This window comes from Corvus hawaiiensis, chromosome 1 (genome assembly GCF_020740725.1).
Source record: "Corvus hawaiiensis isolate bCorHaw1 chromosome 1, bCorHaw1.pri.cur, whole genome shotgun sequence".
Classification (NCBI taxonomy): Eukaryota; Metazoa; Chordata; class Aves; order Passeriformes; family Corvidae; genus Corvus; species Corvus hawaiiensis.
In genome coordinates this window covers 93,616,479-93,637,374 of record NC_063213.1, presented here as the reverse complement: position 1 = coordinate 93,637,374, position 20,896 = coordinate 93,616,479, and the positions used below count along the sequence as shown (strand labels likewise).

The 20,896-nt window shown below is 65.5% G+C and overlaps 2 protein-coding genes across 4 annotated transcripts; one reads left to right on the top strand and one right to left on the bottom strand.

The window, feature by feature from the left end:
* Positions 1-95: 95 nt before the first annotated feature.
* Positions 96-8,482, top strand: FTSJ3 (FtsJ RNA 2'-O-methyltransferase 3). 3 transcript variants are annotated; one of them, XM_048314698.1, is made up of 22 exons: positions 96-199; positions 682-808; positions 885-990; positions 1,151-1,197; positions 1,353-1,432; positions 1,553-1,652; positions 1,940-2,134; positions 3,028-3,143; positions 3,655-3,759; positions 3,835-3,935; positions 4,042-4,122; positions 4,199-4,351; positions 4,554-4,689; positions 5,111-5,307; positions 5,398-5,524; positions 5,783-5,876; positions 6,136-6,292; positions 6,381-6,457; positions 6,701-6,797; positions 6,886-7,069; positions 7,337-7,431; positions 7,652-8,482. In XM_048314698.1, the coding sequence occupies exons 2-22, from the start codon at positions 742-744 to the stop codon at positions 7,839-7,841; spliced, it is 2,505 nt and encodes an 834-aa protein (XP_048170655.1). In that variant the 5' UTR covers positions 96-199; positions 682-741; the 3' UTR covers positions 7,842-8,482. The 3 variants fall into 3 exon arrangements, with proteins under 3 accessions (XP_048170655.1, XP_048170666.1, XP_048170662.1); XM_048314709.1 differs by having other exon boundaries at positions 199-217; XM_048314705.1 differs by lacking the exon at positions 96-199 and having other exon boundaries at positions 539-808.
* Positions 8,471-20,653, bottom strand: LOC125330928 (alpha-2-macroglobulin-like protein 1). The gene is made up of 36 exons (XM_048314685.1): positions 20,441-20,653; positions 19,899-20,088; positions 19,391-19,553; positions 19,105-19,157; positions 18,456-18,476; positions 18,182-18,335; positions 17,973-18,057; positions 17,779-17,884; positions 17,544-17,658; positions 16,862-16,971; positions 16,585-16,749; positions 16,227-16,454; positions 15,854-15,911; positions 15,462-15,607; positions 15,122-15,271; positions 14,844-14,951; positions 14,535-14,622; positions 14,174-14,333; positions 13,799-14,024; positions 13,526-13,652; positions 13,186-13,307; positions 12,968-13,019; positions 12,700-12,774; positions 12,367-12,543; positions 12,177-12,258; positions 11,928-12,084; positions 11,745-11,819; positions 11,405-11,561; positions 10,747-10,964; positions 10,453-10,668; positions 10,264-10,382; positions 10,081-10,171; positions 9,881-9,949; positions 9,689-9,791; positions 9,490-9,531; positions 8,471-9,082 (listed from the first exon to the last, which is right to left on the bottom strand). The coding sequence occupies exons 1-36, from the start codon at positions 20,506-20,508 to the stop codon at positions 9,066-9,068; spliced, it is 4,293 nt and encodes a 1,430-aa protein (XP_048170642.1). The 5' UTR covers positions 20,509-20,653; the 3' UTR covers positions 8,471-9,065.
* Positions 20,654-20,896: the final 243 nt, after the last annotated feature.

Here is a 20,896-nt window from a genome sequence, read left to right as displayed (position 1 = left end):
CCGTTATTATTTCCCAAATCTTCGAGGTGCCCCGTTATCCTTCCCCTTCTTCCACCCGCTGGCTGCGGGGGGAGGGGGGTGCGCCACTCCTAAAATGGCGGCTTCAGCAGGAGGAAGCGGAAGCTGGGTGGTTCGCGCGGAGCACGCCGGGAAAGCGGCGCGGGCACGCGGAGGGACCGGGAGCAGGACCGGGATCAGGGTCTGGATCGGGATCGGGGTCTGGATCGGGATCAGGATCTGGATCGGGAGCGGGATCGGGAGCGGGATCAGGATCTGGATCGGGAGCGGGGTCTGGATCGGGAGCGGGATCAGGATCAGGATCTGGATCGGGAGCGGGGTCTGGATCGGGACCAGCTCGGTGTCCGGGGGCGGCGGCTCGGACTGGGGACGGCGGCACGGCGCTGTCAGGGCTGGGGGACCTGGAGCCGAGGTGGCTCAGAGGCTTCAGCGGGGTGCGGGTGGGCCTGGGGGGCAATGACGGGAGCCACGAGGGCGGCACCGGGGGGGCACCGGGGGGACACTGAGGGAGGAACTGGGGGGCACTGCGGGGAGGGACACTGAGAGAGCTAAGGAGACACAGCGGGCACTGGAGGGGACCCTGAGAGGACCCTGAGGGGCACCGGGGCTCTCCTGCAGAGCCTCGAGGACCCCAGGCCGCCCCTCAGCCCTGTTCCCCCCCAGGCCCGAGCCCTCGGCTGACGGCACATCCCAGCCCCCCCTCGGGGCCGCCCCGCCGCCGCCATGGGCAAGAAAAGCAAACTGGGCAAGAGCCGGCGGGACAAGTTCTACCACCTGGCCAAGGAGACGGGTGAGGGCCCTGCCCGCAGCGGGGGACGGGGGGGCTGCCGGCCCTGGGACCCCAATAACCCCCTGCTCCCCCCCAGGCTTCCGCTCCCGCTCCTCCTTCAAGCTGCTGCAGCTCAACCGCAAGTTCCAGTTCCTGCAGAAGGCGCGGGCGCTGCTGGACCTGTGTGCGGCCCCCGGCGGGTGGTGAGTGGGGATGGGCCCCTCAGTGCCCCCGGCTGCCCCGGGGTGTCCTGGGTGCTCCTTGTGGTGTCCCTGTCCTCGGCCCCACCCCTGGGAGCGCAGCCCAGCGCCGAGGGCTCTCCTGGGGTGCTGCTGCAGCTTCGCTCCTCTCTGTTCTGCCCAGGCTCCAGGTGGCTTCCAAGTTCATGCCGGTGTCCAGCCTCATCATCGGTGAGTGCTGGGCTTTGGCCAGAGCTGCGGGCAGCGACGTCCAGCCCAGCCCCTGGATGTGACAGGGGAAGGGGATCCTGGGAGGAGGAGGAGGAGGGTGGGGAAGCCTCTTGGGAGCCTCTTTTGAGGGGGTTTTGGTGTCTCTCCTAAACCAGGGGTGGATCTGGTGCCCATCAAGCCCATTCCCAACGTGGTGACGCTGCAGGAGGACATCACCACCGAGAAGTGCCGCCAGGTACCGCCCCAGGTGTCCCCCGCTGGCCTGGGGCTGCACAGGTCCCTGTGGGGGCAGGGGGGGCACAGCAGGTGGGGTGGGGCTCTGGGTGAGGGACAGACGGGTGTCCCCATCCCACAGGCCCTGCGCAAGGAGCTGCAGACGTGGAAGGTGGACGTGGTGCTGAACGATGGAGCGCCCAACGTGGGAGCCAGCTGGGTGCACGATGCCTACTCACAGGGTGGGGCTGCGTGGGGACCCGGGGGGACGGGGACATCACAGTGCCCTCTGAGAATTCCACCCTGGCTGGGGTTGGGAAGGACCTTAAAGGTCATCCAGTGCCAGCCCTGCCCTGGCAGGGACACCTCCCACTGTCCCAGGCTGCTCCCAGCCCCAGTGTCCAGCCTGGCCTGGGACACTGCCAGGGATCCAGGGGCAGCCCCAGCTGCTCTGGGAATTCCAGCCCAGCCCCTCCCCACCCTCCCAGGGAAGGGTCATTCCCTCACTCTCTCTTCTCTCCTGCTGCAGCCAACCTGACCCTCATGGCCCTGAAGTTGGCCTGTGAGTTCCTGTGCAAGGGTGGCTGGTTCATCACCAAGGTTTTCCGTTCCCGGGACTACCAGCCCCTGCTCTGGATCTTCCAGCAGTTCTTCCAGAAGGTCCAGGCCACCAAGCCCCAGGCCTCCCGCAACGAGTCTGCCGAGATCTTTGTGGTGTGCCAGGGTGAGCACCCGCGGGGACCTGGAGCTGCTGGGATGGGGCTGGGAAAACCTGCTGGTGGCTCTGAGCCCTCCATCCCAGGAGGAATGGCTCTGATCCCGCCATCTCAGGAGGAATGGCTCTGACCCCTTCATCCCGGGAGGAATGGCTCTGATCCCTCTATCCCAGGAGGAACAGCTCTGATCCCTCCATCCCGGGAGGAATGGCTCTGATCCCTCCATCCCAGGAGGAATGGCTCTGATCCCTCCATCCCAGGAGGAATGGCTCTGATCCCTCCATCCCGGGAGGAATGGCTCTGATCCCTCCATCCCAGGAGGAATGGCTCTGATCCCTCTATCCCAGGAGGAACAGCTCTGATCCCTCCATCCCGGGAGGAATGGCTCTGATCCCTCCATCCCGGGAGGAATGGCTCTGATCCCTCCATCCCAGGAGGAATGGCTCTGATTCCTCCATCTCAGGAGGAACAGCTCTGATCCCTCCATCCCGGGAGGAATGGCTCTGATCCCTCCATCCCAGGAGGAATGGCTCTGATCCCTCCATCCCAGGAGGAATGGCTCTGATTCCTCCATCTCAGGAGGAATGGCTCTGATCCCTCTATCCCAGGAGGAATGGCTCTGATGGCTCTGACCCCTCCATCCCAGGAGGAATGGCTGTGATGGCTCTGGTTCCTCCATTCTGGGTGGCTCTGATCTCTCCGTCCCATGAGGAATGGTTTCCACGGCTCAGATTCCTCCTGGGATGAAGGAATGGCTCTGACCCCTCTATCCCAGAGGAATGGCTGTGGTTCCTCCATCCCAGGAGGAACGGCTCTCACAGCTCTCATCCTCCATTCTGGGTGTCTCTGATCCCTCCACCCCCAAGGAACGTCTCTCACAGCCCTGACCCCTCCATCCCAGGTTATCAGGCTCCAGACAAAATCGACAGCAAGTTCTTTGACCCCAAATACGCCTTCAAGGACGTGGAGGTTCCCACCAAGTCTGTCAGCGAGCTGGTCAGCAAAAAGAAACCCAAGGTAGGAGCAAGTCCAGACACACACGGGACTGGGCCTCAGGAGGTTGTGATAATGGGAACTGGTCAGGAAAATGAAAGGTTTTGGGATGGGCAGTGTTGGAAGAGGCAGTCTGGGGGAGGCTTGGAGCCTGAAGTGGGGATTGTGAGGCTGGGGCTGGGTCAGTTCAAGCCTGCAGGGGTTGGGCACAGGGTTTGTGTCTCTGGGGTGGCTTTAGGACAGTGAATCTGTGTCAGGCGGCCTCAGCTGAGCACGGAGCTGGCACAAACCTGTCATTGCCAGCTCCTGTGTCTGAGCTGGAGCTGGGAGCTGCTGCTGGCCTGGGGCTGGTGACTCGTCCTAGCTCAGGCTCAGGCTGGGAACGATTCCTGAAGTCCTCAAGTACAAGCCACAGACACGTTCAGGTGGCCACTGCAGCAAGACACGAGTTAGGCGACCCCATCCGCCCTTGGGGGCTGGTGGCAGCTGCCTGGCTGTCCCCTGCCCTGGCCACCACAGCCCCTTTTCCCCCCAGGCCGAGGGCTACGCTGAGGGTGACACCACCCTCTACCACCGCTTCACCCTCATGGACTTCCTCAAGGCTCCCAACCCCGTGGACTTCCTCTCCAAGGCCAACGAGGTGTGTGCCTGTCCCTGTCCTTGTCCCTGTCCTGTGGAGGGGAGGCTGGGATTGAAATCCCTTTCCCTGTGCCAGATCACTCTGGGGGACGGGGAGCTGGAGAACCACAGCTCCACCACGGAGGAGCTGCGCCAGTGCTGCAGGGACATCCGAGTGCTGGGCCGCAAGGAGCTCAGGTGCTGGGGACACTGGGCCAGCCACACGACCCTGCTGGGCCTGGGGGAGAGCCCCACCCCCCAGCTGGGGCTGCTGGCTGTCCCTAACAGCTGCCACCCCGCCCAGGGCCCTGCTGAACTGGAGGACGAAGCTGCGGCGGTTCCTGGCCAAGAAGCTGAAGGAGCAGGCGAAGGAGTTGGATATCAAGTAGGACCAGGGCTGTCCCCAGGCTGGGGTGGGGCTGTCCCCAGCACAGCTCCTCTGAGCTCCTTCCTTTTGGCAGCCTGAGCTCCGGTGAGGAGGAGGAGGGCAGGGAGGAGGAGAAGAAGGAGAAGATGGAGGCGAAAGCTGCAGCTGCTGAGGAGGCGAAGGAGGAAAAGGAGGTGGAGCTGGCCCTGGCAGAGATGAAGGCCGAGGAGCTGGCAGAGCTGAAGAGGTAGAAAGAGGAGAGATGGGGACAGCGGGTGGCAGTGCCAGAACCTGTCTCTGACAGGGGGGCTTTGTGGGTTGGGGCTCCTCCAAGCAGCTGTTCGCGGCTGTCCCAGCACCGGGGCTGGCAGTGCTGTGGCTGTGGCTGAGCCTCTGGGGTGTTTGTGTGGGGAGGGGACAGTGGGGCCTCATCCCTTTGGCTCCCCCAGGAAGAAGAAGAAGATCCTGAAGGAGCAGCGGAAGCAGCGGGAGCGGGTGGAGCTGAAGATGGACCTGCCCGGGGTGTCCATCGCCGACGATGGCGACACCAGCATGTTCTCCCTGCGCAGCATCCACAGGACCCCGGTGCGTGGGGACAGCTCCCGGGGACATCGGGGTGGGGCAGGGCCTGGTGTGTGACCTGTGTCACTGTGTCACTGTGCCAGTGTGTCACTGTGTCACTGTCAGTGTGTCACTCATGTCATTGTCACTGTGTCACTGTGTAACTGCGTCACTGTCACTGTGTCAGTGTATCACTGATGTCACTCGTCTCACTGTGCCAGTGTGTCACTGTGTCACTGTGCCAATGTCACTGTGTCACTCATGTCACCGTGTCACTGTGTCACTCATGTCACTGTGTCACTGTGTCACTTATGTCACTGTGTAACTGTGTGACTGACACTGTCACTGTGTCACTGTGTCACTGTGTCACTCATGTCACTGTGTCACTGTGTCACTCGTGTCACTGTCACTGTGTCACTGTGTCACTGTGTATGCCGTGCTGCAGCTGCTGGATGAGCTGTCCCGGGGGGACATGGCCTCGGCTGACACCCTGCTGGAGATCGGCCCTGGTGACGATGACATTTACGTGTCGGATCACGACGAAGGCGACGACGTGTCCCTGGCCAGCGACCTGGACCCGGAGGAGCTGCTGGAGATCGAGGCCCGGCAGCGGAAGCTGGAGCGGGAGCGGGGTGGGAAGAGGTGAGAGGGGAGAGGGGAGAGGCGTCCTGGGGCAGGGGCTGCCCTGGGAGCAGCTCCAGGAGACACTGATCCTGCTGCTCCGTGTCACAGGGCAAAGGTTAAGCAGAAGGAAGAGGAGGAGGAGGAGGAAGAGCAGGAAGTGGAGAATCCTCTGCTGGTGCCCCTGGAGGAGAAGTCGGTGCTGGAGGAGCGACAGACCAGCCTGTGGTTTGGGAAGGTGGGGCCCACCTGTGGGGCAGGAATGATGGAGCAGCCTCGGCCCCAGCAGCTTCGCAGGACTGTTCTGGGGCTGACCCCCATTCCCTGGGGCTGACCCCCATTCCCTGGAGCTGACCCCCATTCCGTGGGGCTGACCCCCATTCCCTGGGGCTGACCACCCCTCCCTGGGGCTGACCCCCATTCCCTGGGGCTGACCCCCCCCTCCCTGGGGCTGACCCCACCTCCCTGGGGCTGACCCCCCCATTCCCCATCCCAGAACGCCTTCGCCGGCATCGAGGATGACGCGGACGAGGAGCTGGAGTTGGGGCAGGCCCAGATGTTGGCTGAGAGGCAGCGCGAGGCTCAGAGAGGTGAGGGGACGCAGAGGGACGGTCCCACAGCCCTGGGGCACCGGGTCCTGAGCAGCAGCGTGGAAGGGTTTGGGTGTGAAAGGAGCTTGAGGAGCATCCAGTTCCAGCCCGTGCCATGGGCAGGGCCAGCTCCCACAAGACCAGCGGCTGTTCCCAGCCTGTGTCGTTAACGAGTGCAGTGTTAATGAGCAGGATCTCTGGAGGAGTCTACGGCAGGGTGTGCCTTGGCTCTGTCTCACCCAGTGGCTCCCATTCCCAGACAAAACAACACAAAAAGGGCAGAAGAAGAAGAAGAAGAGAGTGGCTGAGGAGGAGGCTGCAGCTGAGCCCAGCCCTGCGGCAGCCACGGCCCCTGATGCCAGCACAGCTCAGGAGGAGCAGAGCAGTGATGATGACAGCAGCAGTGAAGACGAGAGGTGAGGCTGAGGGGGGTCTGGGTGTCCTCCCCAACTCCACAGTCCCGGAGAGCTGAGGGACCCCAGCCCTGCCCACTCCTCTCCACAGGCCACTGGCACCGGTGGGGAGGAAGCGGGGCCGTGTGGAGCCCTGTGGCTTCGAGGTGGTGCCCATTGAGAACCCAGGTGAGTGGAGGGGACATGGGGGTCCCTTGGGAGGGATGGGAGGCAGGGACAGACCTGGGGGTTCCTCGGGAGGGATGGGAGGCAGGGACACACCTGGGGGTCCCTTGGGAGGGATGGGAGGCAGGGACACACCTGGGGGTCCTGTGGGAGGGACAGGAGATGGGCAGGGGGCAGACCATGCTCCCCAGAGCTGCTCCGCAGTTCCTGGGCTGCAGCCAGGCTGAGCTTTCTCGTGTCCCACAGTGAAAAGAGCCCTGGATGCAGAGGGCCTGGCCCTTGGCTCTGTCATCGTCACCTCCAAAAAGGCCCGGCGGGACCTCATCGACGACTCCTTCAACAGGTACCTGGGGGCTGCAGGGGCTGTTCCCCAGCAGGGCAGGGGAGGTGGGGCCCCCATGTCCTGCTCACAGCTCACCTGAGCCCCCCAGGTACTCCTACAACGAGGAGGAGGGGGAGCTGCCCGAGTGGTTCACGGAGGAGGAGCGGCAGCACCGGCGCCGGCAGCTGCCCGTGGACAAGCAGACGGTCGAGGCCTATCGGCAGCGCTGGAGGGAGATCAACGCCCGCCCCATCAAGAAGGTGGCGGAGGCCAAGGCCCGCAAGAAGCGGAGGGTGAGTGCGGGGTGGGCTCCCAGGGGTGCTCTGAGTCCTCTCCCAGGGCCTCAGTCCTTCCTCTGAACCCCCTGTCCCTCCTCCGATCCCCCTGTCCCATCTCTGATGCCTCATCCTGCTCTGACCCCCCTGTCCCCCCTCTGATCCCCCATCCCTCCTCCAACCTCCATCCCTCTGCTGCCCCCCCCGTTCCTCCTCCAACCCCCTGTCCCACCTCCAACCCCTCTGTGCCCCCTGTGACCCCCTGTCCCCCTGGCTGTCCCCTAGATGCTGAAGAAGCTGGAGCAGATGAAGAAGAAGGCCGAGGCCGTGGTGAGCACCGTGGACATCTCGGAGCGGGAGAAGGTGGCCCAGCTGCGCCGGTGAGTGGCCGAGCCAGGATCCAGCTCCTCCCTTCGGGGCTGGGCTGACTGCTGGGGCCATGTCCCTGCAGCCACAGGGACAGCTCTGTGTCCCCAGCCAGGCTGATGCGGGGCTGGCAGAGCCCAGAGCAGGGCTGGGAGTCGATGTTGTCCCCACACTGGTTGGGGTTTGGTTGTTGTCCCACCCAGACTCACCCTGACCTTCGTCCTTCTCCTGCAGCATCTACAAGAAGGCCGGGCTGGCCAAGGAGAAGCGCCAGGTCACCTACCTGGTGGCCAAGAAGGGCGTGGGACCCCGGGTGCGGCGTCCCCCGGGCGTCAAGGGCCAGTTCAAGGTGGTGGATAGCCGCCTCAAGAAGGACGTGAGGGCTCAGAAGCGCAAAGAGCAGAAGAAAAAGCGCCACAAGTGAGGTGGGAGCGGCTCCATCCCCAGCAAGGGACTCAGCTCGGGGCACAGGGCTGGCTCCTGTCCCCCACTGCCACCTCAGGAGCCCTGGGGACAGGGCTGGGGCTCAGCCACACCTTGCTCAGTCCGTGCCTTGCTGTGGCAGTGCCTCGTGCCCTGCTCTGGGGCAGGGAGGGGTCATTTGGCCCCAGCGCTGCGGCCCCGGCCCCCTGCCCACGGCCACAGCTCCAGGTGTCACCAGGCTGGCTCTGCTGGCTGAGATCACAGGAGCATCCACGCCAGCCCCAGCTGTCCCCAAGGACGCTGTGCCTCTGGGGGACGTCCCTGGGCCGGATTTGTCGCTCAGGTGGCAGGACAGGGGTGCCTCTGCCCAGAGCGGCTGCTCGAGGACGGCGGCGTTTAACCGCAGTGGGAGCCTGCCCGGGGCTGTGTCCTGCGCCTGAGGGAGCTGAGGGAGCCCTGCTGGCACTGCCACGGCCCCTTGTGCCGAGTGACAGGCGGAGAGGGCACTGCTGGCTGGGTCTGTGCATCTGCTCGTGCCAAGGGAGCCCAGCCCCTCAGCCACTCTGGCCCCTCTGTCCCCACCCCCGCCTGGGGTAGGACCCCCACACACAAAGACCAAGAGTAAAGAAATGCTTGACTAAATGTCTTTATTTGGACCCAGGGCAGGGTCTGGGGTGCACCAGGCCCTGGCTTCTCTCCACGAGGCTGCTGACTGCTTTGTGCTGGGCTTGCAGTGTCCCCAAGGCCCTCGTGGTGACACTGGAACCGTGGCAGTGCTGGGGATGGGGCTGGGGTGGCACTGTGGCTCCCAGGGAGGCTGAGGGGTGGTGGGGACCTGCCGGGGTTGTCCTGGCATGAGGGAGGAGCTCTGGGTCCCCTTGAGGTGCTGTGGGGAGGGGAGAGGCCAGAGCTGGCCCCCCAGAGTCCCCGTGCAGGGGTGGCAGGAGGTGGCCCCGGGCTGTCCCTGTGCAGTTCCCGCTGTGGCTGCTCAGCCGAGTCCGGCACGTGGCGGGGCCGGAGGAGCCGTGCGTGTCCTTGGGCCTGGGGGAGGGAGCTGTGGCTCCATCCAGAGGGGCCCTGCTGGGGGCCAGTGGTGCTGGGCCACCTCGTGGCCCCGTGGAGGGTCGGGGCCATGGCCAGGGTGGGAGCAGAAAGCCTCAGCCACCGCTGTCCTTGGCGGCTGCAGGAGCTGGGGCAGGGATGGGCTGGCAGGCTCCAGGCTGGGTTAGACGTTGTCCTCCTCTTCAAAATGGAATATGGGGTCCTGTGAGAGGAGAGTCCCCACAGCCCCCCACCACCCCCCTTGGTTGCCCCAGAGCCTCTGGCTGAGCCCCATCCCCTGTGTGACCCCAAACCCCGGCGTGGGGAGCTCCAGGGGGTGGCTGGAGGAAGGCCAGGGCTGATGGGGGCTGGGGCCCCTGAGAGAGGCACAGCACCTCTCTGCACCCCCAGCCTGGACACCTGGGCCCTCCCTGGCCTCTGCCCCCAGCTCTGGCTAGCAAACCCCCAACAATCAGTGCAGGACTCCAGGATGGGCTCCTCCATCCCCCGGGGCTCAGCACAGCCCAGGGTGGCCATCCAGGGTGGCTGGGTCCCCATCAGGGTCCCGAGGGTGGGGTGACCCCTGGCCTGGCAGGCTCAGCCCCTACCTGAGCTGGGGGGTGCGGTGTAGGCCACGTCCACACGGTCACCTGCAAGGGAGGGGTGGTGACCATGGGGCAGGAGGAGCTGCTCCCTGAACGAGCCAAAGCTCATCAGGGTGAGCTGGGAGCTCAGCCAGACCCCACTGAGCCATGGGGGCCGCCGGGGTGGCAGCAGGGCCAGGGGACACGGCCCCGCAGGGCTCACCTGTCTCGTAGTAGTCATACAGGGACACGGTGGCCGGCTGGAGGTTGCTCACCGGGAAGTCCTGCTGGGCTCGGAAGGAAAAGGTCTCCTCCTGCTTGCTCAGCTGTGGAGACAGCGCAGGGGGGAGGTGCAGCCACCCACCGTGGGGAAATCCCCCTGGTCCCAGGGCTCCTGCTCCTGCCCCCCTCTCACCTGCTCCAGGTAAATGGTCACCTGGTCGGGCTGCACCTCCACCTTCTTCACCAGGCTGTGCATCTTCAGCTGCAGGGACACGGCTCAGGAAGGGCCACAGCCGCTCCCTGGGTGTGTCCCTCCGTGTCCCACAGCGCCCGAGGGGCAGGCACCTGTGGGATGGGGTATCTCTCCCCTGACCACCCTGGGGGGCTCCTCACCTCCACCACGGATTTCTTGTCCGGGCTGTAGCCCGATGGCAGCTTGGCCTCGATGACGACCATGTTGGTGACAGGACGCTCCCCACTGTACCTGCAAGGACAGAGCCCCGGGGTGGGCTTGGGGCTTCCCTCCCTCCCTGGCTGCTCCTGTCCCCCCCAAACCCGGGACAGCCCCGTCCCTACCGTGCCCAGAGCCGGAGGAGGAACTGGGGGTTCTGTGTGCCCGGCAGCGGCTCTGTCTGCACCCGCAGCTCAAACGCCCCCGTGCTGGGAGGGGGGGGCACGTTGTAGCGCAGGGTCACCTGGGGGACAGCACCGGGTGAGGCCAGCCAGGGGCCGGGGCCGGGGCCGGGGAGCCCAGGCTGTACCCACCTGCACCAGGGCACAGCCCTGCCCGCGGGCTCGCAGCCCGTAGGTGCCCGGCAGCTCGGGCAGGGCCGCCCGCTGCAGCACCAGCCGGTTGCTGCTGTCCAGCACGAAGTCCTGCGCTGTCCCCTTGGGCGCTGTCACCGTCACCGTGAAGTCCCCGTTGCTGCCGTAGGTCAGGGCGGCGTATTTGGCCAGGGCTTGCAGGGCCACCACGGTGTCCTGGGCACGGGGACAGCGCCGGGCTCAGCCCCGAGCGCGGCTCCCAGGAGGGGCCGGTTCGGAGCCCCGGGCCGGTACCTGCGTGGAGGCGAAGCCCCCGTAGGGGTTCTGCTGCTTGCAGAGCCAGCGGACGATGCGGGCCGCCGTGCCCAGGTCAGCCGGGGACACGGAGGGCTGCGACAGGTAGGCCAGCAGGACATAGGCCGTCATCTCCACCTCGGCCGGCGCGGCCGCGGCCCAGGACGGCTCCGGGGACTTCTGAGCCTGCCCCTTCCTGCGCCAGGAGAGCTGCCCGTCTGCGGGACAAGGGCCCGGCCGGGCTGGGCTGAGCGGGGCTGCGCTGGGCTGGGCTGAGCCGAGTTGAGCTGAGCCGGGCTGGGCTGAGCTGGGCTAGGCTGGGCTGGGCTGGGTTGAGCTGAGCTGAGCTGAGCTGAGCTGGGCTAGGCTAGGCTGGGCTGAGCTGAGCTGAGCTGAGCTGAGCTGAACTGAGCTGAGCTGAGCTGAGCTGAGCTGAGCTGGGCTAGGCTAGGCTGGGCTGAGCTGAGCTGAGCTGAGCTGAGCTGAACTGAGCTGAGCTGAGCCGGGCTGGGCTGATCTGGGCCGGGCCGGGCCTGGCTGGGCTGATCTGGGCCGATCTGGGCTAGGTTGGGCCGGGCTGATCTGGGCCGATCGGGGCCGATCTGGGCCGTGCCGGGCCGGGCCGGGCGGGGCTCGCTCGCAGAGGCGGTGGCGGTACCTGCGCTGACGCTGTGCTGGGCCAGGCGCTGCAGCTGCGCCCGCTGCTGCTCCCGCAGCCCCGCCAGCCCGAACACGTAGGCGAGCAGGGCTTGCGTGTAGGGGTTGTCCGTGGGAGAGGCCTCCAGGCACTTCAGCGCTGAGCTCAACGCCGGCTCCTGCCGTGGCAGCGGAGTCAGGAGCCGGCCCAGGACATGGGGCTCGCTCAGAGACCCCGGTGCTGCCCAGCGAGACCAGCTGTGCCCAGTTCGGGCTGCGAGGTGGCCTGGAACGGCCAACCCCCTGTCCCAGCAGCCGTCCCCACCCCCCAGCCCCTGTGGGGACACTGGGCCCGTCCTCACCAGCGTGGGCAGCCCCAGCTCCAGCATCGCTGCCGCCACGTACGCCGAGAGCGAGAGCTCGTCCGAGACCCCGCCCTGCAGGGGGACAGCGGAACGCGGGTCCGGCCGGGCTGTGGCACCAGCACGGGGACCCCCCCCGTGCCCAGACCACACTCCGGGTCCCCAGGCCAGCCCCTGCCCCACCTGCAGGGCGTTGTTGAAGAGTTTGCCCACGCTGCGGAAGCAGCCGCTCTCCCTCTGGTGCCGCCGCAGCCACCGCAGCGCGTCCGTGATGTGCCGCTCCTCGATGGCCACGTAGGCGCGGGCCTGCCCGAAGGACTTGAGGACAAACGCGGTCAGCCTGGAGCCAGGGACACATCACAGGGCCGGGGGTCAGCGCGGGGGTGCCCTGGGGGGCAGGAGGAGCCCCGGGTGCAGCTGCAGAGCCCTCACCAGGTGTTGCCCTCGCGATCGCTCTTCCCGAAGGCGCTGTAGGAGCCGTCGTCGTGTTTGTAGAGCAGCTCCCGCTGGTACCCTGCGGCAGGACACGCGGACAGGGCATTCTTCCCGTGCCCAGGGGAGCCACGCGCAGTGGGGAGGGGGCTGTGTGTCCCTCCCAGCGGGGGGTCAGGGTGCCACTGACCGCTCTGCAGGAAGCCCTGTGCCTTGGTGCGGATGTCCGGCAGCAGCTGCCCGGTCTTCTCCAGGTACTGCTGGATGTAGATGTTGGGGGCAAAGCGAACCATGTTCTGCTCCCCACAGCCGTAGGGCATGGCCAGGAGACTGTCCAGGTTCTGCAGGGCGTTGCCCAGGATGTCACCTGTCCCAGGGGGACACGCCATCAGCTGTGCCCCTGCCACCAGCGCCCGTGTCCCCTTCCGTGTCAGCTCCGGCTGGTGCCACGTCCTGCCGAGCGGGGGGAGCTCCGCACCCACCCTGTCCCCGCGGTCCCCAGGCCCCCCGGCCTGTCCCTTACCCATCACGGTGACGTGGGCTCTCTGGGAGCTCTCCAGGATGTTTGCAGGAATCTCCAAGGAGACTTCCTCAGCACCTGTGGGGACACAGGGCTGTGACAGTGGGAATGCCCAGCTGCTCCCGGCCTGCCCCGTGGCAACCTCACCCAGCCTCTTCCCGCCCAGGCACCCTGGCCCTTGGCTCTTCTGGGCTGGTGGCCCTTGTGACCAGTGGCCAAGCACCCCTGTCCACATCCCCCGGTGCTGCTGGACACCCCTGGCCGGTCCTACCTTCCTGGCAGAGCAGGGAGCTGTGAGCCTTCTCCACCAGGATCCCCCCGGGCTGTGAGGAAGCAGCACCAGAGTCAGTCCGGAGGAGGGACCTGCCTGTCCCCCTGTCCCCTGGGTCACCCTGGCTTCACGTCTGGCTGCTCTCCCACTGCCCCCCAAGGGCTGCTTGCATCCTGCTCCCAAATCCATCCCATTTTCCTCCTCCACAACGCTCTGACCTGCACCAGCAGGGGCTTTATCACGGTGTCCACGCGGCCCTGGGCCGGCACCAGGGGCAGCTCGTTGCCACAGGGCTCGGTGGAGCTGAGGGCCTCGGTGCTCACGGTGATGTTCACCTGCCCTGCAGGTGCAGATGCAGCCCTCAGTCCCCAGGGAGCCCCCAAACCTGAGCGTAGCCCCTGGGCTTGGCCTGGGGCGGGCTGGACTGGGCTGGGGGTGCCCCGGAAGGGTGGGAGTGGAGTGAGGGAGAACTCCCCAGGTGCCGTGGGGTTTGTTCCTGCCCTCCCCACCCCTGAGCGGGTCCCCGGGCAGCAGGGCGGGGTGGTGGCAGCTCTGTACCCAGGCTGGTGGCTCTCACACCCCACTGGAAGGTCTTGGCTTCGTCTGCACAGACACAGCTGCTGTAGCTGTCCCCTGCGCCTGGTGACACCTCCAGCTCCGCCGACTCCGCCAGCGTCACCTGAACCTGTGGGGCACGGCCACGGCTCCATCAGCCCCTGCCAGCCCCCAGAGCCAGGCTCACCTGCCCAGCCCTCACTGAACCTGCGGGGCACGGCCACGGCTCCATCAGCCCCTGCCAGCCCCCAGGCTCCCCTGCCCGTTCCCGCTCACCCTCAGGCACTGGCGCAGGTAGTTGAAGACGCTGGCCCTGAGGGTGAAGGTCTCGTGGCGCACCACGGCGTAGGGCAGCGCCAGCTCCACGAAGAACGGCTGGAAGGCCGTGAGGGTGACAGCAGGGGACAGCCCCAGGCCCTGCGGGGCCGTGCAGAACATCCCAGCCTCCCACTCTGTGATGGCGTCGGGCACTGTCACCGTCACCTCAGCAGAGCCGCCCTCCCTGCGGCACGGAGAACATCATGAGGCCACCCCACCACGGCCGGTGGCATCGCCGGAGTGGCACCGCTGCGACACTGCTGGTGCCATCCCGCAGGGACAAGGAGTCCTGAGGTCCCCAACTCCCTTCCCTTGCAAGCTGTCCTCTCTCACCCCACAGGGACCAGGTCCCACAGCCACGTCTCTGGGAAGTACGTCCGGGGGGCTGGGGGCTCTTCCCTGTCCTGGATGACCTGGATGGCTGGGCTGGGCATGCTCATGAGTACTGAGACATCTTCGCTTTCTGCCGTGAAACGGGGCAGTAGCACCTCTCCTGGAAAAGGCAGAGCAGAACTTGGGGGCCTCAGGTCTCAGCCAGACCTGACCTGCAGCCAGCACAAAGGTGACCAAAATCCTCTTCCATCCTCTTTGATGCCGAGGGTATTTTCTGGATGGCTCTGAGTCTCCCTGAGGACACGGCAGCCAGGACTGGCCACCGGCTCTTTGCTCTTTTTGGCACAAGGGCTGTGCTCACCTCTAGGACCAGGGACTCCGAACATTATCAACCTTGGCAAGCAATCCCCCCTGGTCTTGGCATTGGTGAAGAGCTTCAGGGCTGCATCCTGTGGAAAAGCAGAGGTTGGGCACCTCCTCCAGCCAGCAGGAGGAATATCCCCATTCCAGCAGTGAGCAGTCAGTCCCAGGGCTACAGAAAACACGTGGAGAAGGAGCCTGGGGTTGGCAGGAAAGGGAAGGTCCTTTGCCATAGGTGTGGCTTTCCCCGCACTTGGGCAAAGCGCGGGCGGCTCCGGGGTGGGGAGGAGCCGGGCGGGGAGAGCTTCACCTGGAATAACTTGTAGGTTTCCATCTTGGAGTCGTCCCAGTAGAAGTGACAGGGTGATTCATCCTGGATGCTGGGGGGGTAGCTGAATTCGGGCAGTGCTTTGTAGACCTGGGAATGAACATGTGCAAAATCCTCAATTTCGGAGCGCAGAGCTCTGCCCGGGAGCCACCGCGGCACCGGGTCCCTGCGAGGGAGGGACACCTGAGCCAGTGGCACCCCACCCCCAGCCAGGCTGCTCCTGGGGCTGCACCGGGACCCCAGGCAGGGCCAGCACTCACGGCCTCGGCGTTGAGCTCAGCCTCGGGCTTCAGGAGCAGCACACTGCGATCCACGGCTCGCACGGCGCACAGCGAGCCCGGGGCCGCCCCCAGCTGCAGCCTCAGCGCCGCCCCAGGCAGGGCCCTGGCCTCTGAAAACGCCATCGTCACCTGCGCAGGGACAGCAGGGAACGGCGCAGAGGGCGGTCACCTCCCGTGGAGGGGCAGGACCGAGCCACGGGAGAGCTCTTCTTGGAGGGTTTGGGGACCAGGGAATGGGTTGAGAGACCGCGGCACTGCGATGCACCGGCAGCGGGATGGATCCCGAGGCAGCAGCCGTGGACAGCCCAGCTCCTCTCACCTGGTTGGGGAAGCACTTGGCCACGTAGAGCTCGGTGCTGTCAGCCACCATCTCGCCGTTGGGCAGCACCACGTAGACCAGAAACCTGGCCATGGGCGCCAGCTCCAGCCCGATGGGCAGCTCCAGGGAGATGGAGACCCTCTGTCCTGGAGCATGGAAAGGGGGCGGATGTTACCCAGGGAAGCTGCGGCTGCTCCAGCCCTGGAAGCGTCCGAGGCCGGGTTGGACAGAGCTTGGAGCACCCTGGGAGAGCGTAAGGTGTCCCTGCCCACGGCAGGGGGGGGATGGGATGGGCTTGGAGGCCCCTTCTAACCCAAATCATTCCGTGGTTCTGTGAGGAGCAGGCACAGGGAGCAGAGCCCTGCGCAGCCCCTCCGTGCCGTGGGACCTACCAGGCTCTGCAGAGACCTCTTTCTTGAAGATGGTGGTGATGGTCCCCTTGGCCAGGACCTGCAGAGGAGGGAGTGAGAACAAAACTGGTGCTGAGTGTGGAATCAAAGTGCCCTGATGGAGGACGGACCCACCAGGGACGTTCTGGGATGATTTCTGACCATGCCCAATCTCCAGCCCCCCAACACCTCCCATGGGGGTGCAGGCCCAACAGTGGCAGCAGCCACCGCCTCCGACAGGTCCCTCAGGCTCTCCAGGACTGGTTGCTCATTGTCCTGTCCCCGGGGACACCACCACGAACGTGTGTGGAGGTGTGGCCCTTCCCACACAACCGCGCTGATTCCTGCTGCCCTCCCTCCCCAAGCCGGGGCTCACCATGAAAACCAGATCCAGGTTCTTCAGCCCACTGCCTAAAGCCTCCTTGCTGAAGATGGAATCCACGTGGAACAGCTGGGGACGGCCGCAGGGCAGCTCCCCCTCCGGGTCGCGGATGTGCAGGAAGCTCCCACTCTTCGATGAGAAGGGCATGACTGACAGAAAGGCATCCTCGTGGGTGACTCCTGAGTGCTCGTCCTGGCTCTGAGCTGTCCTGCTGACTTGAGCCTGAGGTGGGAATCCGGGGCTGAATCCATGCAGCAGCCCCCGAGGTGTCGCTGGTGCAGCTCCAAGGCCCCACTCCGCTGCAGGAGGCAGCTCAAGGACCCCCGAGGGGGGGCGCGGGTGGGGGCCTTACCCGCAAGGAGACCCTGCCACTCCAGCCAGAGGCGTCCAGCTGGAAGGAGGCTCTCCCCGAGCTGTCTGTCAGGAAGCTTTGGGTCTTCTCTTGTCCCTGGTTCCAGACAAAGAGCAGGACCTGCCTCTGGGGCAGCCCGGAGCCGTCGGCGCTCTTCAGCCGGATCTGTGCGGGAGGGAAGGGGAGATGCCGCGGTTTGGGGCTGCAGCCGTGGCAGAACGGGGCTGGGGGTGGGCAGGGGCAGGTGAGCCCCGCAGGGAGAGGGAGCTCCCGTTACCATCCCGGTGTAGGGGAGGCTGCGCTTGTAGACGTGATCGGGTTTCTCAAAGGTGACCGTGATCTTCTCGGGTAGAACCTCGCAGCTCTTGGTGCTCTTCATCTCCAGCCCTGCGGGGAGCGAGGGGGAGCTCAGGGTGCTGAGGGACACGGCTTAGCTCCAGCCAGTGCCCCTGTCCCCACGCAGAAAGGGTGCCTGGATATTTGGGCTTTCCTCCTGCAGCTCCCAGCACGGTTTGCATCTCCTACAGGAGCAGCAGAAGCCCTGTGGAATATTTCAGACCTGGTCCAGGGTGCAGCTGGGGGCAGACACTTCCCACCATCGTGAGGGGCCACCCCGGGCCGATGGGCACAGGGACAAGCCCTGCTCTCCTTTGTCTCCAGCCAAGCCAGGCACTCCCGGTGTGAGGAGGTGGCGAGCGAGGGACGAGCTTGGAGAGGAAGCCGCCCCACCAGCCTGGGTGAACCCAACCCCTCTGCGCTGCCAGGATTCAGCGTCCTGCACTGGAAAGGCTTTTTTCCTCTGCTTGGAATTCCAAGTCTTGCCAGGCTGACCTGACTCGCATCTGCACCCAAACCCCATCCCTGCGTGTGTACCCCTAAATCCCAGCAGTGCTTTTGGGTGTTCCTGGAGAAGACCGATCCCGTGGGAGCGCGTGGGGGTGGCCACACCCCGTCCCCACCTGTGCCATCCTCCACCAGCGATGCCTTGACTTCCAGTTTCTCATCCGTCTCCAAGGTGGTCATGTTGAAAGCAGCCAACAAAACCTCTGTGGAAAAGCAGCCGTTCTTCCCCGTCTGGAGGGAGAATCAACCCCGTCAGCAGCATTCCCGGGAAGGAGCCGTCCCAGTGGCACCCCCAGCGTCCCAGTGGCACCCCCAGCGTCCCAGTGGCAGCCCCAGTCCCGCCACGCTCACCTGCCCAGTAACCTGGGTGCAGGTCTCCCTGTAGAGAGGCCAGAGCCTCTGGCTGAGGCACAGGTCAGCCTGGACCTTCCCCTGGACGGGCTTCCCGTAGGTGTAGCTGTGTGCGGACAGTGGAGAGGCTGTGCTGGGGTGGCCACACCCTGCTGGACGCCCTGATCCCTCCCCGTTCCCTGTTCCCAGCTCACCGCCCGCAGATCTCCACCGGGAACTTCTCGTCCTTCGTCCGCAGCGCGCTGGGGAGATGGATGGTCACCTCAAACTTGGGCAGCACTGGTGGACAAGCACAAGGACAGAGGGTGGTCACTCTGAGGACAGTGCCAACACCGCCTGGGTGGCTGGAGGGGGTCAAGACCTGCTGCCCACGGTGGGATCCCACCTCCCAGTCCCCATGTACCGTATTCCTCCACGCTGAAGGAATGGCTCTTCCCCTCCACGCTGATGGTGTAGGTGCCCAGGGCCGGCTCCGAGGCCAGCGGGAGGGACAAATCCACGATTCCCTGCCGAGGGGTCACCTCCCGCCACTGCGCGATGCGATTCCCGCTGGGATCCTGCGCCGGGACACGCGGGATCAGCGCCCGGGGAGCCCAGCAAACAGCCCCTGCCTGCGTCCTGTGTCCCCTCTCCCGGCCCTCCCGTGCCCACCCCACCCCCGGGTGTCCCAAACTGACCTTCAGGAACACCAGGGGCAGCTGGAAGGCAAAGAGAGGATGGTCAGAGGAGCAATTCCATCCCTTGGGGTCTCACCGGGGTGGGCACAGCCGTGGATGGGGTAGAGAGAGGGTTTCCTGTGGGATGCTGTGAACTTCCCAGCCCTCAAGATGCTTTGGGGTGGATTTTGAGCCTGGCTGTGGCCGGGATGAGCCCGAGGGCAGTGCCAGCATGGCATGGACAGGTGGCATCTCCCAGTGCGTTAGGAAGAGTCCAGAACCCCTTTAATCTGGGAAGATCCTGCACTTGCAGAGACCCCAGGGACTGCCCAGGGGTGCCAGAGGCTGAGCCTGCCGGTGCTCCTGGTGTCTGATGCCTTGATGGATATCAGCAGCGCATTCCCTGCTTCCCACTCACCAGGGCTGCATCCCTGGCTGGGAGCTGGCGTGGGCACATTCCCGTGTCACACGTGCCCTCTGCTTTCTCCTTCCCGACCCTGCTGTGCCCCTGAGCAGCACAGGGCACCCCTGCCCCGGGGGCAGCTCCCCGGGCAGGGCTGGCCGGGGCAGCATTCCCGAGGGGAAAGGTGACTCCCACACCTCTCCCACGGCTGGCTGGGACAGTGCAGGGAGCCCTCGGCACCTCGCCACGTCCCAGCCCTGCTCTCACCTTCTGGTTGCTGGGGCTCAGGTCTTTGTCCAAAGAGACAACTCGGAACTTCACTGGGAAAGGAAGCGGAGATGGAGGAGTGGCTTCACCCATGGGAAGGTGGATGGAAATCCTCCCTGAGCCCCTCACACAGCAGGGCCTCCGGCAAGCCCCGGCATTGCCCAGGGACATCCCAGGATGATCCCTCCCATTTCCAGGCAGTGCAGGAGCAAGGCTGGGCCTCCTCACCCCTCTCCCCAACCAGGGGGGTCCCCCAGAGCTGGGTGGTTCCTTCTGCCGCCCTCACCTTCCTGCCCAGGCTTGTAGACAGCCTTGTCTGTCTGGATGAAGATTCCGGGCTCCAGGGCTCTCAGCATCACCTTCTTCGACTCGGAGACATTCAGGGAATCTCCCTGGATCGAGACGTGCAGCTCCACGATTTCCTCCTTCCCTGTGGCAGGGGCTGGAGCCTGCAGGGGAACAGCAGGCTCGGGGTGGGGACAAGGACGGTGCCCGGGCTCCCTCGGGGTGACCCAGAGCACTCCCCACCCCTTCCACGAGCCAGGGGCTGGGAAGAAACATCCCCCCAGCGCCCTGCGGGTCCGCAAAAGGGATCGTTCCAGCCACGGGATGACTGGGCTGGGCCTGGAGTTCTGTCAGGGTGAGGGGTGAGACTCTGCCAAAAGACGGGGAAGTCACAGGGGAGCCACATCCGCTCCCAGCCCTGTGTGGAGCTGATGGAAAGGGCCTGGAGACCACCCAGGGCCCCCTCCCTGCTGCCGGCTGGTTTGGAGTGGCGCTGGGGGGACACTCACGGGGAAGGTGACGTTCAGGTGCAGATGAGGCTCCAGGACCTCTCTCCTCAGCAGGGTGGTGGCCGGGGTCCCGCTGCTCCCCTGCAGCTGGACACGGACCTGGACAGGCCCCTGGAGGTCACTGAGGTGCACCCAGAGCGTGGCAGGGTGGGGGTGGTACAGCACAGCCGGGGACACCACCACGAAACTCCTGGCGAGGACAAGTGACAGGAGAGAGCCCTGGGGGTGAGGCACGTCCAGCACGGCCCCACAGAGACCTGGAAAAGCCCCTGGGAGCACAGGAACCCCCCGAGCCTCCCCTCTCTGCCTCTGGGCTGCCCTTGGCTCCTCAGCTCAGCTCTGCAGGTGAGGGGACAACCACCCCTCAGAGCCACCAGGGCCACCAGGGCCACCAGGGCCATGTCCTCGGTGATGCTGGGCAGGGACAACCCCCCAGGCCGAGCAGCCATCAGGGCATGGGAAGGATTGAGTCCCACCAGGAGCTGCCGAGGAGCCGAGGTTAAACCACCCCAGCAGGCACAGACGGACAGGGGGGGACTTACGGTGCTGCAGAGGCCCCGGCTGAGAGGAGCAGGATGAGGAGGAGGACGGGAAGGGCTGGAGACCTCATGTCTCCAGCTGGATGTGGATGCTGGGAACAGCCACAGCCTCCTCCTGCAGGTCTGGGATCGCTCTGGATCCGCCTCTGCCCTGCTGCAGGCTCGGGAATGGGATCTTTGTGTCCCGTGCAGGGAGGAAATGGGGGCTGGCAGAGGAACCCCAGGCACCTGCAGATAAAGTCCGGGCAATGTTTGCCCTCTGCCCACGGCCTCCAGGGGTCAAGGATCGCAGGGAATTTTGCAAATATTGGGAAAGGTTCCTGGAGGTTCAGTGTGGGGCAGGAGCCACCTCCACATGGATTTGCTGGGAAATGGTGTCAGGAGGCAGCAGGAACAAATGGAAAACAAAAACAGGGAGCACAACACAAGGAGAGGCTGGGAGCTGGGGTGACTTCTCAG